The sequence below is a fragment of the Emys orbicularis genome, chromosome 11 (assembly GCF_028017835.1).
Source record: "Emys orbicularis isolate rEmyOrb1 chromosome 11, rEmyOrb1.hap1, whole genome shotgun sequence".
NCBI lineage: Eukaryota > Metazoa > Chordata > Testudines > Emydidae > Emys > Emys orbicularis.
In genome coordinates, this window is record NC_088693.1 from 7,903,151 (window position 1) to 7,918,300 (window position 15,150).

At 44.5% G+C, this 15,150-nt stretch overlaps 1 protein-coding gene across 1 annotated transcript in view; it reads left to right on the forward strand.

Moving 5' to 3' along the window:
• The window catches only part of MRAS (muscle RAS oncogene homolog), a 31,337-nt gene extending 20,050 nt beyond the window's left edge, over nt 1–11,287 (forward strand). The window contains exons 4-5 of the mRNA XM_065413378.1: nt 835–914; nt 11,188–11,287. Coding sequence (XP_065269450.1) covers nt 835–914; nt 11,188–11,287 — 180 coding nt within the window. The remainder of the gene's footprint in view (nt 1–834; nt 915–11,187) is intronic.
• The last annotated feature ends 3,863 nt before the right edge of the window (nt 11,288–15,150 follow it).

Sequence of the window (15,150 nt, forward strand, 5' to 3'; positions counted from 1 at the left end):
AGTCCATTTGGCTGCCAATAGAAAATGACCTTCTCTGTCACCTGAACAGACCTTTCAGACTTAGAAAAGCTTAACTGTAGAAATCACCATTCAAGGACCTTAAAATGCAGTGTAGCAAGGAAGGAATCTTTGGCAGGTGTTAGTTTTTTAGCAATCTCCAACAAACTTCTGGCAGGCATGGTAAATAGTTTCTTTGTTTGTGTGGTCTTCATGTCCTTAAGTACATCTCAGGGGAAAAGAACATCTCTCCTAATAAACTCTGCAATTACTCTTCCCCCCCCCCCCCATCTGGAACTTTATGCTTCCAGCTGTTTTGTATGTTGCACATTTTATAGGATGGGGTGATCTTTGGTAGTGTCTTTGTGTCCTTTCTGTGCTTTCTGTGAATTAACCTTGATGTCATGGCAACATTTCACTTACCTGCCTTTCTCCTGGCAGTATAACCTTCACTTTGTGCCCCAAACTCCAGTGTAGCACAGCTGTATGTTGTTACGCAGAGGCTACATTCCACCCTTTGCTCATTTCAATGGTGAGTGAAGTGATCTCTATATGTAAGGTGAAATCTTGGCTCCATTAAAACCAGTGGCAAAACTCCCATTGACTTCAATGGGGCACGGAATTCCATGGTTGAGAACACCCTTATTAAACAGTCTGTTGATCTAAGAGACTACCTGAAATTGTCCCCAAATATATTCAGTACAGTCCTTCTGCCTTAGTCATTATAGGATAACCCTCTGTTTTGCATCTAGTCCCTTGGGTTGTCACTTGAGATAGGTTCATTGTCCACATGTAAGATGTTAATAGTATTTATTATGCTGGGCTTTTGTCTTTCAGATCCCGTACATAGAAACTAGTGCGAAGGACCCACCTCTGAATGTTGATAAAGCCTTCCATGATCTTGTTAGAGTAATCAGGTGAGCCATAAAACACTTTACTCAGCCATCTATTAACCTCCATTGGCAGGAGGCTCATGAATCATTATAACACATGGAACCAAGAGCCTGATCTTTTATTCTTTATTAGGGTTGCTTGTTCCATACCCACACGCAACTATCAAAATGTAGTTATCTTTTAAGGTATAAAATCTTCATTGTCAGTGCTAAACACTTTGAGATCTAACTGCATATACAAAATTTAAAATATAGTGGATTCACCTACAATACATCCAGACACTACGTTAGTGATCAGTAACAACATGCAGTATTGGCATACAAAAACTGTGGGCCAGATCCTCCACTAATGTAAATCAGCATAACTCCAAGGAAGTCCGTGGGGTTATACCAATTTACACTCTATCTGGCGTAATATTGTATTCCTGAAAATCAGATGGAACACCCGAGCAAAACTCAAATCCATAAAAATCAGAAAATAAAATGTCAAACAGTATATCTACATGTATAACCTTCTCCCGCAGACATACTGACCCAATCTTCCACATACGTCATGGGTCACATCCAGACATCCTTAACTCTGACCTCTGTTTTTGATGCCAGTAATCTTTTGAGTGTGGCTCGCACTTGTCTTTGGAAATTTGCTCATGGTTCTCCCAGGTGTCCTTCTTGTTTTAAGGCTTGGAATCTTTTGATTTCCATAACTCCACTACATTTTTCACCCAGTTTCAGATGTGACTTCAAAATTAAAACTTTCTCTGTGTTGGAAGTAATATAAAGTAGAACCCCACTTAACCGAAATTAACAGCAGGAGCCCGAGCCTCCAGGGCTGACAGCCAGAGCCCTGCCACCCATTCTCCGGTTTAATCTGGATTTTTGGTTATCTGATCTGGCCCCAGTCCCAGTTGGATTAGATAACCAGGGTCCCATTGTATTTAATACATAGCATTGCTTATAGGGCAGTACTCCAAAGTAGACAGTGGACTGAATACTATTACAGTAGAACCTCAAAGATATGAACACCAGAGTTATGGACTGACTGGTCTGCAAGCAGCATTTAGTCGTGTATATGACCTAATCCACTGGAATCTGACACACACATTCGTGTATATCATTGGTTTCAGTTGACCTCATGAGGGCTGTAATATAAAAATACAGGATTAGTGTGTGTATATAAAAATCCCCATCACTGAAATGCAGCCACCTTTGTTGTGGCAAGGAGCGGGGCTTTGGGGTGTTTGTTTCTGTTTGGCAGCACACATGCGTATCACACAGCAGCTTTTTAAGTAGGGGAAGTGAGTAACCCAACCGAAACTCCAGGAAGAATTTTCATTAGGCAGAATTTAATCACAAAAGGACAAAAACACTAGGGTTTTGGTAAGAATGCACCTACTCTGAGATAAGTGCAGGGGGACCTGGAACTGTCATGAGTGGCCCCCGTTTCACTTATAGTCCCAAACACGATACAGATAACAGCATCTGGCATTTGCTGAGCAAAATTACTGTAGAGGCAGTTAAACTATTGTACTGTACAGAAGAGTCTTAAAGCTATTTCCACCTTGCTTTTGATTGCTGACTTCCTGAATCAGTGTAAGTCTGTGAATGAGGATGGCACTGTTTGGATTTCCATTACACTGTCATTTTGATTACAATGTCTGGTTGTTTTCTTGTGGCCAAAACTTGAAGGAATTGGCTATTTTCTGTACTGAAGGTGACATTTCACTTTTTCTACCCACTAAGTAGTGAAACGTAAGCCAATTTGTATAAGAAACAATGTGGTCTACTGGATAAGCCATGGGTCTTCCATCTTGGAGAGCAGGGCTTTGTTTCCAGTCTTGCAACAAACTTCGTCCGTGGCCTTTGGCAAATTCGTTTCACTCTCTGGGTGAAATCCTGGCCCTGCTGACATTAATGGAATTTTGCCCAGGATTTAATCCCTGTTCTCCAGTTGCTCAATCTGGAATATGGACCTGTGCATGTTTTCCACCTCCAACACTGATAACTTCTGTAAAATATTTGGTCTCTGTCTTCTTTTTATGATCCCAATTGTGCCACCTGCAGAATCTTTAAAGGCCTTAGGTTTGAATGTGGTTTTTTTCCACTTCAGTGACCTGTATTTCTGCAAACAGATTTCTTCTAGAATCATAAAATCATAGGACTGGAAGGGACCTTGAGAGGTCATCTAGTTCACTCCCCTGCACTCAAGGCAGAACGAAGTATTGTGCAGGGCCGGCTCCAGGCACCAGCCCAGCAAGCACGTCCGCGGCAATTCGGCGGCGGGTCCCTCGCTCCCTCTCGGAACGAAGGACCAGCCGCCAAATTGCTGCCGAAGACTGAAGCGGCGGCGGTAGAGCAGATCGCGACGTTTTTTTTTTGTTTTTTTTTGCTGCTTGGGGCGGCAAAAACCCTGGAGCTGGCCCTGGTATTGTGTAGACATTTTCCTAACAGGTGTTTGTCCAACCTCAATCCATTGCTTCTTGTCCTATCCTCAGAGGTTAAGAAGAACAATTCTTCCCCTTCCTCCTTGTAACAACTTTTTATGTACTTGAAAACTGTTATCATGTCCCCTCTCAGTCTACTCTTCTCCAGATTAAATAAACCCAGTTTTTTCAATTTTCCCTCATAGGTCATATTTTCCAGACCTTTAATCATGTTTGTTGCTCTTCTCTGGACCTTCTCCAATTTGTCCACATCCTTCCTGAAATGTGACGCCCAAAACTGGACAGAATACTCCAGCTGAGGCCTAATCAGTGCGGAGTAGAGCAGAAAAATTCCTTCTCGTGTCTTGCTTACAATACTCCTGCTAATGCATCCCAGAATGATGTTCGCTTTTTTTGCAACAGTGTTACATGTTGACTCATATTTAGCTTGTGATCCACTATGACCCCCAGATCCCTTTCCGCAGTACTCCTTTCTAGGCAGTCATTTCCCAGTTTGTATGTGTACAACTGATTGTTCCTTCCTAAGTGGAGTACTTTGCGTTTAGTATCAGAGGGGTAGCCGTGTTAGTCTGAATCTGTAAAAAGCAACAGAGGGTCCTGTGGCGCCTTTAAGACTAACAGAAGTATTGGGAGCATAAGCTTTCGTGGGTAAGAACCTCACTTCTTCAGATGCAAGTAATGGAAATCTCCAGAGGCAGGTATAAATCAGTATGGAGATAACGAGGTTAGTTCAATCAGGGAGGGTGAGGTGCTCTGCTAGCAGTTGAGGTGTGAACACCAAGGGAGGAGAAACTGCTTCTGTAGTTGGATAGCCATTCACAGTCTTTGTTTAATCCTGATCTGATGGTGTCAAATTTGCAAATGAACTGGAGCTCAGCAGTTTCTCTTTGGAGTCTGGTCCTGAAGTTTTTTTGCTGTAAGATGGCTACCTTTACATCTGCTATTGTGTGGCCAGGGAGGTTGAAGTGTTCTCCTACAGGTTTTTGTATATTGCCATTCCTGATATCTGACTTGTGTCCATTTATCCTCTTGCGTAGTGACTGTCCAGTTTGGCCAATGTACATAGCAGAGGGGCATTGCTGGCATATGATGGCATATATAACATTGGTGGACATGCAGGTGAATGAGCCGGTGATGTTGTAGCTGATCTGGTTTAGGTCCTGTGATGGTGTTGCTGGTGTAGATATGTGGGCAGAGTTGGCATCGAGGTTTGTTGCATGGGTTGGTTCCTGAGTTAGAGTTGTTATGGTGCGGTGCGTGGTTGCTGGTGAGAATATGCTTAAGGTTGGTGGGTTGTCTGTGGGCGAGGACTGGCCTGCCTCCCAAGGTTTGTGAAAGTGAGGGATCATTGTCCAGGATGGGTTGTAGATCACTGATGATGCGTTGGAGAGGTTTAAGCTGAGGACTGTAGGTGATGGCCAGTGGAGTTCTGTTGGTTTCTTTTTGGGGCCTGTCTTGTAGCAGGAGGCTTCTGGGTACACGTCTGGCTCTGTTGATTTGTTTCTTTATTTCCTTGTGTGGGTATCGTAGTTTTGAGAATGCTTGGTGAAGATCTTGTAGGTGTTGGTCTCTGTCAGAGGGGTTGGAGCAGATGCGATTGTACCTCAGTGCTTGGCTGTAGACGATGGATCGTGTGGTGTGTCTGGGGTGGAAGCTGGAGGCATGAAGGTAGGCGTAGCGGTCGGTGGGTTTTCGGTATAGGGTGGTGTTAACGTGGCCATCGCTTATTTGTACGGTGGTGTCTAGGAAGTGGACCTCCCGTGTAGATTGGTCCAGGCTGAGGTTGATGGTGGGGTGGAAGCTGTTGAAATCATGGTGGAATTCTTCCAGGGTCTCCTTCCCATGGGTCCAGATGATGAAGATGTCATCAATGTAGCGTAGGTAGAGAAGGGGCGTGAGTGGACGAGAGCTGAGGAAGCGTTGTTCCAGGTCAGCCATAAAAATGTTGGCATATTGTGGGGCCATGCGGGTGCCCATAGCGGTGCCACTGGTCTGGAGGTATATATTGTCACCAAATTTGAAATAATTGTGCGTGAGGATAAAGTCACAGAGCTCAGCAATAAGTTGTGCTGTGTCATCATCAGGGATACTGTTCCTGACAGCTTGTATTCCATCTGTGTGTGGGATGTTTGTGTAGAGAGCCTCTACATCCATGGTGGCTAGGATGGTGTTTTCTGGGAGGTCACCAATGCATTGTAGTTTTCTCAGGAAATCTGTGGTGTCACGGAGATAGCTGGGAGTGCTGGTGGCGTAGGGTCTGAGTAGGGAGTCCACATATCCAGACAGTCCTTCAGTGAGAGTGCCAATGCCCGAGATGATGGGGCGTCCAGGATTTCCAGGTTTGTGGATCTTGGGTAGTAGATAGAATAACTCCGGTCGGGGCTCTAAGGGTATGTTGATTTGTTCCTGTGTTAGTGTAGGGAGTGTCCTGAGTAGATGGTGCAGTTTCTTAGTGTATTCCTCAGTGGGATCTGAGGAAAGTGGCCTGTAGAATTTGGTATTGGAGAGTTGTCTGGCAGCCTCCTTCTGGTAGTCAGACCTGTTCATGATGACAACAGCACCTCCTTTATCAGCCTCTTTGATGATAATGTCAGGGTGGTTTCTGAGGCTGTGGATGGCATTGCGTTCTGCACGACTTAGGTTATGAGGCAAGCGATGTTGTTTTTCCACAATTTCTGCCTGTGCACGTCGGCGGAAGCATTCTATGTATAGGTCCAGACTGTCATTTCGACCCTCAGGAGGAGTCCATGTGGAGTTCTTCTTCCTGTGTTGTTGGTGGGAGGGTATCTGTGTATCAGTGCACTGTTCAGTGTTATCTTGAAAGTATTCTTTGAGTCGGAGGCGGCGAAAGTAGGCTTCCAGATCACCGCAGAACTGTATCATGTTCGTGGGGGTGCTGGGGCAAAAAGAGAGTCCCCGAGATAGGACAGACTCTTCTGCTGGGTTGAGTGTGTAGCTGGATAAATTGACGATATTGCTGGGTGGGTTAGGGGTACCCCTGTTGTGGCCCCATGTGGCAGGTAGGATTTTAGACAGCTTACGGTCCTTTTTCCTTTGTAGAGAGGTGAAGTGTGTAATGTAGATCTCCTGTCTTATTTTAGTAAAGTCCATTTGTGTGGAGGGTTGGTTATTTATGAAAGTCTCCAGGTTGGAGAGCTCTTTCTTGATGTTTTTCTGTTTGCTGTATAGGATGCTGATCAGGTGGTTCCTCAGTTTCTTTGATAGTGTATGGCATAATCTCTCACTGTGGTCTGTGCAGTATGTAGATAGCAATGGATTTTTCACCTTCAGTCCATTTGGTATGATGTCCATCCGTTTGCATTTGGAAAGGAAGATGATATCTGTCTGTATTTGTGCAAGTTTCTTCATGAGGTTGATAGATTTCCATTCCATACGGCTAAATGCAGTGCCTTGCATGGTGTCAAGTATCAGAGGGGTAGCCGTGTTAGTCTGAATCTGTAAAAAGCAACAGAGGGTCCTGTGGCACCTTTAAGACTAACAGAAGTATTGGGAGCATAAGCTTTCGTGGGTAAGAACCTCACTTCTTCAGATGCAAGTAATGGAAATCTCCAGAGGCAGGTATAAATCAGTATGGAGATAACGAGGTTAGTTCAATCAGGGAGGGTGAGGTGCTCTGCTAGCAGGTTAGTTCAATCAAGCAGAGCTAGCAGAGCACCTCACCCTCCCTGATTGAACTAACCTCGTTATCTCCATACTGATTTATACCTGCCTCTGGAGATTTCCATTACTTGCATCTGAAGAAGTGAGGTTCTTACCCACGAAAGCTTATGCTCCCAATTCTTCTGTTAGTCTTAAAGGTGCCACAGGACCCTCTGTTGCTTTTTACTTTGCGTTTGTCCTTATTGAATTTCATCCTATTTACTTCAGACCATTTCACCAGTTTTTCCAGGTGATTTTGAATTTTAATCCTATCCTCCAAAGCACTTGCAAACCCTCCCAGCTTGGTATTGTCTGAAAACTTTATAAGTGTACACTCTAGGCCATCATCTAAATCATTGATGAAGATATTGAACAGAACTGGACCCAGAACTAATCCCTGTGGGACCCCACTTAATATGCCCTTCCAGGTTGATTGTGAACCATTGATAGCTACTCACTGATAACAGTTTTCCAATGAGTTATGCACCCACGTTGTAGTAGCTCCATCTAGGTTGTATTTCCATAGTTTGTTTATGAGAAGGTCATGCGAGACAGAGTCAAAAGCCTTACTAAAGTCAAGTTATACCACATCTACCTCTTCCCCCCCCCCCCCCAACCACAAGGCTTGTTACCCTGTCAAAGAAAGCTGTTAGCATTAGTTATTAACCTATCAGGTGAAGCTATAGTTTTTCCATATGAGGTGGAAGAATTGGCTTCCCCAGCAATGAAATTTGTTAGGCATTTATGCACAGGTGCCTCTCTGTTAGTGTTTATCTTACCACAGCTTCAAGTCCGCATCCGTCGAAAGCAGATGGTACTACCCACTCTTCCAAAATCCTGTCAAGCTGGCAGAAGGAGGGTGTGGGCGGATAATTATTGGAGAGTTACAGATATAAGTTGGCAATATCCCTGGATGTTTCTGAACTATTCTGTACCTTGTAATTAGTAGGCTAGGCATTAGTATTTATTACATTGAGCTCTTATCACTATCCAGTGCTATTCTGAAAAATCACTACAAAATAATTGGTATGGTGGGTCTCCCTATATATTGTTTCTCAGTGACTCCAGGTCAAATGTTCTCAGTTAACAAGCTAAATTTAAAAATGTATATTCTGTATGTGCCAGCCCTCCAAATGGACCCCAGGGCCTTACAGTCATGTCTGGGTTCTTTCCTTCATGTGCATCAGTAGTTATAAAGGTTCCACCAGCCAAATTAGATACCTGTTCAGCCTTGTTGCCTTCAGTATTAAAAAATATATATATATTGTGCATTCATTCAATTAAAGAACAGAAATGATGCCACATGATTTAGCTGGCCAATCGAAACTAACTACATTTTGCTGAACTGTTTTGAGAAGACTGTTGAAAGACTATCAAGGATTAGCCACAATCAGAAATAGGATAAAATCATCTGTTAAATTTTTTGTCACAAATTGTTAGCTCAGCTGTAGTCAGGAAAATGTCATTTAAAACTTCCTAATGCTCTGCATCTATCTCCAAATTGCTTCACGAACATAAGGGGCTAGCTCTTGACAGGGCCTGGGGCATGATTCATACTCTGATGGATACCATGGCAACTGTCAGCCAACGGTTGTGCTCCTTCTGAGTAGAGCTGCATTTGGTTGATTCCCAATTTTTCTTACAAGTGCTGGGATTGGCTGGAAGAAGCCTGTGGTAGTCCATATAGTTGGTGATACCAGCATCTAACTGGTAGGTAGATCTATCAGGATCTTCCTGATTTGCCCTCTGTTCTGCTGTAAATTCGCCGTGGAACATTCTTCCACTGTAACACAGGGCAGGGGGTAATTCTCTGTCTCTGGGATCATCTTCCAGAAATCAACTTTGTATAATGCTGCTAATGTTACCTTGCTTCCTAATAATACTTCTAAACAATAGATTTGGGTCTGGTCAGCTCTCTGTAGAGTTAACTGTCTGGAAAGAACTCACTAAACATGTCTTTCAAAATTTTTATCTCAATAGACTGTGGTTGGGGGTCAGGGGAAGAAGTCAAGGACCAATCACTTATCTTTAGCTATGCAGTACTGGCAACCCCAAGCATTCCAAAATCATGAATCAGGCTCCACACATCATAAGATCAGCTTACTTTTTTTTGTGTGTGTTTGGGGTTTTTTGAGGGAGTTTTTTGCTTTCTAGCCTTTGAGCCCTTCAGGATCTCATTTTTATGCTTTTCTCTGCAACCATAAGAGCTAGTAGCATTTTTAAAAACAAATCAAAGCTAAGATTCTCACATAAGTAACAGGACTCCAGGAGCTAGGGCTTTGAGGAAAAAAACACACCAAATACGTCAAGGCTCGCGATCAAATCACAAGAGTTGGCAACACTGGCTGCATCCCATATCTGGTGTGGCTAGCTTGTCCTTTCCGTTCAGCGCTCAGCATGTAACAAGCTGAGGAGATGGTTAAGGGAGATCCCCAACACACAGATTTGATTTATTCCTGAGACTATGGTTCAGACCTTTGTGAGTTGCCAAGGACACACAGCCAGTCTGTGCAATCAAACCCACTGACTCCTAGTCCTGCATTTAACTATGCAGCCTTCCTTTCTCCTGTTTATTCTGCAACTCTGGGCCAGATCTTCAGCTGGTGTAAACTGGTAGCTCCAATGCATTGGAGCTAACTCCCATTAGTGTTAAGGAAAAACGATCTAGTGGTTGACGGAGCTATGTCCATTTATACCAGCTGAGGACCTGTTTAGCAGCCAGTCCCCTTTTCTAAATGACGTGACTCTGGATAGTGTGTAACCTAGATAATTTGGGAGGCCCTCAGTGACACAGAAGTGTAAATCGAATGGAATTGTAGTAGCATTAAAGCTATTGCTCATCCAACACCCACAGAAGTTGCTGAATGAAGTGACTGAGGGCTGCAGTGGCATACAGTAGCGAGGGAATCCCAGCTGTGCATTTCTGATTGCTTTGATTTCATGCTGCCTGGAGTGTCCTCCTAAGGGCTGGTGTCTGGCGATGACCCAGAGCACTTTCTCCTTCTGAACCACTCAGCACTTTAAATTGGAAAATGATTTATTTATCAGGGCAGAACCCATTTGAACAGCAGGTTTAAAAAAAAACCCAATGCTAATTGATTCTAAATCAATTCATTTGAACAGAGGGAAATTCCAGCCAGATGTAAATCTTTAACAGGCTTTAGTTCTCCCCTGATTTCTGTTTCTCTGTAGTTCCTTGCTCAGAACTCACTCAGCCACTGGGGAAACTAAGCTAGAATGCAGCATGTCAGAACACTAGGGTAACCATATTTACCAGATGGTGGGGGCCCAGCCTCCATTAGGGGCAGAGGGAAGGGTTGTGTTTTAACCAGGACCCAGTATATTGCCTTCTCACTTCAGCCATTCTAACTCCCATTAGCATTAATATGTTATGCATGCTCCTCTCCCCTACCCCTTGAACACTGGCTAGCTACTCACTATGGTAAATCAGCTGGTGGGGGCAGGGTGAGTAGCGGTCACACTCCCTCTAGCAGAAGGAGTCAGAACAGCAAATCTCCTCTGAAATGTGGCTCTGCAATCCACTGCCATGGCAACGTTACCCTAACCCCCTTTTGTAACCTTTGCTGTAGCCACAATACTTCCCTTGCTTCTTCCTAGCAGCTGCTGCTGCAGAGGCTTCCCTTCCCCCATCCCAGATGGATGGCTGTTCTTCACTCCTAACTTCATTAACTTCAGCTCCTTGACGCTAATGGGGCAGCTGGCAGTGATCTGGTGAATTATTACTATTCTTGAATACCAGTAGGGCCTACCCTGGGTTCGGTGCTGCTCATGCACCCAGGAGGACACTGTCCCTGACTCAAAGAACTAGCAATCTAAGAATCTGGCCAGAAACATGGTGAGAGAGCCCTGGATAAATGCAGCGCCTGCTGGTCTGAGCCCAGGAAAAACAGTTTGTTTGTGCTAGGGTGCTGGCTCTTTTAACAGCACAGCTATTTAAATTCTCACCGACAGAGTCACGTCCCTTTGTTCTTTCTTTATTTTGGCCCCGTGTCTCCTTGTGCAGGAGGGAAGAGGAGAGGTTCACCTGTCGTAGAGGTCAGTGAGTGGGGATAGCATTTCACCCCAGGGGTCTCTTCTGACTGATTCCTAGCGCTCTAGAGATACTCGTCTATCTACCCGTAGCCTAAACAGTAGGGATGGTTCACTAGGTTTGCTTCTTTCTTTTCTCCAAACAGGCAACAGATCCCAGAGAAAAGCCAGAAGAAGAAGAAGAAGACCAAATGGCGAGGAGACAGAGCGACCGGCTCCCACAAACTGCAGTGTGTGATTTTGTGACCCGGGGGCTCTTGGCATCCCCGCCTGACCTAATGTGAACTAAAAAAGCACTAGCGAGACACACTGTACCACCTAACTGCACCGTAACGCTTCTCACAGTGGACCTTACACCGAGGAACTTGCCGGGGGGGGTTGGACTCGCTGACATACTTGAGCGGCGGCCAAACTGCTAGAGCTTGGCCTGGTTTGCATGCGGTGCAGAGTGGATTGCAAGCGTGGCGAGGAGGAGGGAATATCCAGGACTCTCAAAGGTCAACAATCCCCGGCTCCTTGGTGTTTATTTTAAAAAGTGTGGGTGGGGTTTAAAGTGTTGGTTTTATCTGCAAACATTTCTCCATGTGACCCATTTCTAGCAGCCGTGAATGACCCTTTGTTTGGTACAGTCAGTCGAGTGTGTATGTGTCGGGGCAGGGAAAGGACTTTTTTTTTTTTTTTTTTTTTTTTTTGCTCAGTGAGCACTGGGTTGGAAAGAAACCTGGCTGGGGTTAGTTCCTTTTGCACTGAACTCTCTCTTAGACGGAGATGCCAAAACGCAGCTTCATAGGAGAGTGCATCGATTTGAAGGAAGAAAATGAATTCCAGCTGCTCTCCGCACTCCAGACCTTGTGTCAGACCCTGGAGGGCAGCCAGCTCACGTCCATAAACTCCAGTGTCGAAAAGAAGGGGCAGGGGGTTACCCTCTGTGAGGAGGTTCTGTTTCTGTTTTGTATTTTGGGGGCATGTCTGATTCAAAAGGTATTTTGTTAACCTCAAAATATTTAAATTAAAGTAATTTACAAATGGAAGGAACGGGCTTGGGGTTTTTTTTAAGACAAATCCGTACTGATTTATTTAGAGGAACAGACATTAGGTGCTGCATTCCTCTTTCCAAGTGTATGTAAAGCAGCGCTTGTATTCCAAGTAGCTCCTGGAATCTCCCTTGCCTTTCCCTACAAAACCAGTAACTGCACAATATGGAGATGGCTAATTGGTTTGTTCTCCCCATCCAAGTTCTCAGTTCAGGAGAATTGGCTCCATTTCCTTACTCTTTTCCTCCCTACCACTTTCGGTTAGTTCCTGCTGCCTTTGACATCGTTTCGGAGTTTTGCTGTTGACTCAAGTGGGATTTGTCCCTTCATGACTTTAGTGAGCCATTTACAGCGTGGAGATGAAAGATGTCGGACCCTCAGAGCAGGTGCAGGTATTCAAGCTGCCTTCAGAAGTGTTGACCTTAGTCCTGAGAGACCATCTTTCAGATTGAGGGAGGAATGAAATATCCATTCAGTCCTTGGCCTCTCTGACTGCTAATTGTGGTGGGTTTTTTTTTTTAATAGAATGGACAGTCGTCTACCGGACTGAGACCACCAGTTCATTCAGTGTGGGCTGCCAAGCACCTGTAAGAGTAACAATGTTCACTTGTCACCAGCCCAGGATGGACTCAGTTCTATTCAGTTATGCCTTATTTGGCATGACAAGCTATAAAAATGTTACCCGGGGTTTCTGGCTTTCATGCTTTGGTATCTGAAAGCTGTAGATACTTGTACGAAACATAAAGGATGTGCCCATGATGGGGCTCCACCAACTTGCCTATTTGCATTTGTCCCCGTGTGTCCATTTGTTGTTATTGTCTATTTCTTGATTTGGGGCCAGGCTGTTTCATAGCACATCTTTGCACAATTCTCCTTGCCATGAGGTGAGTAAACTTTTTGGACAGGTAAGTAAAATTAATGCAAACTCCTAATCAGATTGTATTCTCCTGCGTCATGCTGGTAGATTTTGTTCCTTGGCTGGTAATTGTCCAAGGCTGTTTTGCCAGGCTGAATAGTATAATGCTATCTCAGCTGGTGTTTTCCTTCCTCCTAGGTTGCAGACCTCATTTTTCTTCATTGCTTTTTCATGAAAAACGTTTATTTCTGAAAACATGAGGAAATATTTCTCTTGGACCCCCATATTTTAGACCGTGGAGTAGGAAGGGCTAACTGACTTCAGTGGAGCTAGTGCAGTATATTCCAGCTGAGAATCTGGCCCAAAATTATCTCTCTTCTGTCACATAGGTTTCTCAGTGGCTGAGATGTTGTGGTTTGGTAGCCTAAGAGTGAAATCTTGGCCCTTTTGATGTTAAAAGGAGTTTTGCCATTGACTTCAATGGGATCCGAATTTCACCCTTGGTATTTATACCTTCCCTGCTGTTGTCATAGAGAAGTGAATGGCTCGGTATCAATTAATCTGCAAGTTACCCAGTCCACGATGACTCTAAAGTGTAGAAAGACTAGAGTTGACTCTGTTGCATCCCTGCTGGAATCCCTTTCTACTGTAATTTACCGGGTAGTTTTAAAATCAAACCTATATTAACTTCCAATCACATGAGGTCCCTTCTACATAGAGTTCAGCATCTACCATCCTGTTTAGAAATAATCTGTTTTTTTTATGTAATGTTTCTAGGGGGGTTTATTTGATTTTTATTTTAATCCAAACTTCTGGGAATACTTCCCGGAAGATCTCTGAATCTTGAGTCACATCTGGTGCTACTGTTCATTGTATACATGAAATTATAGTCCACTGATTTTTGAAATGTCCTAATCATTTCTTCAGCAAACAACTAATAGCACAGAAGATTGTAAGGTGGGAAATAAGCCGGAACAGATGAACTCCTAATGAAGTACAAGAGTAGTAAAAATGGGGAAGAAGGACACAGCACAAACTATGTTAATCAAATTATTTCTAAATGAAAGTGATTCCCAGTAGTAGTCACATGTCTAAGGCTGTCTACATTTATGGCAATTTGTACAGTACGTACACAGCACACACACACACACACACACACACACACACACACACACACACACACACAAACAAAAAAACCCTTTCAGTGGTATAAATAGCAGTGTAGACGGTGGGGCACTGGTTAGGTGAGGAACAATATTCCAGAACCTTAGAGTAGGTACCCTACCCAGCTCTCTACACGCCCAAGCAGTGCCTCCCTGTCTCCACTGCTGTTTTTAGCAGTGTAGTGTCCCATTGCCTCGTCGCTGCTGGAACCTTTCTCTGCTACAGGAAAAGGCTCCAGCCGTGGGGAAAGTCTCTGGTAGAGGGGAGGCAGTGGGAACCTTTCCCCGTTGCCTCCTGCCTGACAGAGCCTTTCACTGCCACATGTAGCTACACACCAGTGTGGACGCAGCCGCACACTGTGCCATGTAGCTACACATACCCTATACATTGGCACCAATGTAGACAAGGCCTAATAAGTAAGGATAAGATTGTCACAGATTCCGTGACTGCAAGACCTCCGTGACAATTTTCCGCTTCAGCCCTGGGCAAGCAGGGCTGGAGCTGGCAGGGGCCCCCACAGCTCTGTCGACACGGTCGGCGGGAGGACCCGGAGCTCCGAGACACGGCAGTGGAAACCCAGAGCTGTCAGTCACAGTGAAGGCTGCCCCCTCCTTTCCCCTCCTACAGCGGGGCTCGGGCTCTCATCTCCCCCTCAGTCCCATTTTGTCACAGTTATTTTAGTAAAAGTCAGGGAGAGGTCACAGGCTTCCATGAATTTTTGTTTATTGCCCATGACCTGTCCCTGACTTTTACTAAAAATAACCCTGACAAAATCTTAAACCTTACTAATAAGCCATGAGTTGTGAGGTGGTTGGTGGGTTTTTTGTTTTTGTTTTGGTTAGTTTTTTTTAAAGGCACTGAGTTGCTCAGAGTGGAGGTAAGGGGTTTTGTTCATCACTTCAGATGCAGCTCAGGTCTGTTATAATGAGATGAGCTGCTATCTCAATATTAGAAGTGGCCTGTCTAGGTCCAGGTTTAGGCATGTTGCTAAGACAGCGTAATAGAAGCTTGCACCGTCACTGCTTGTGCTGCCGTGTCCCTGCCCTGGGGGTAGA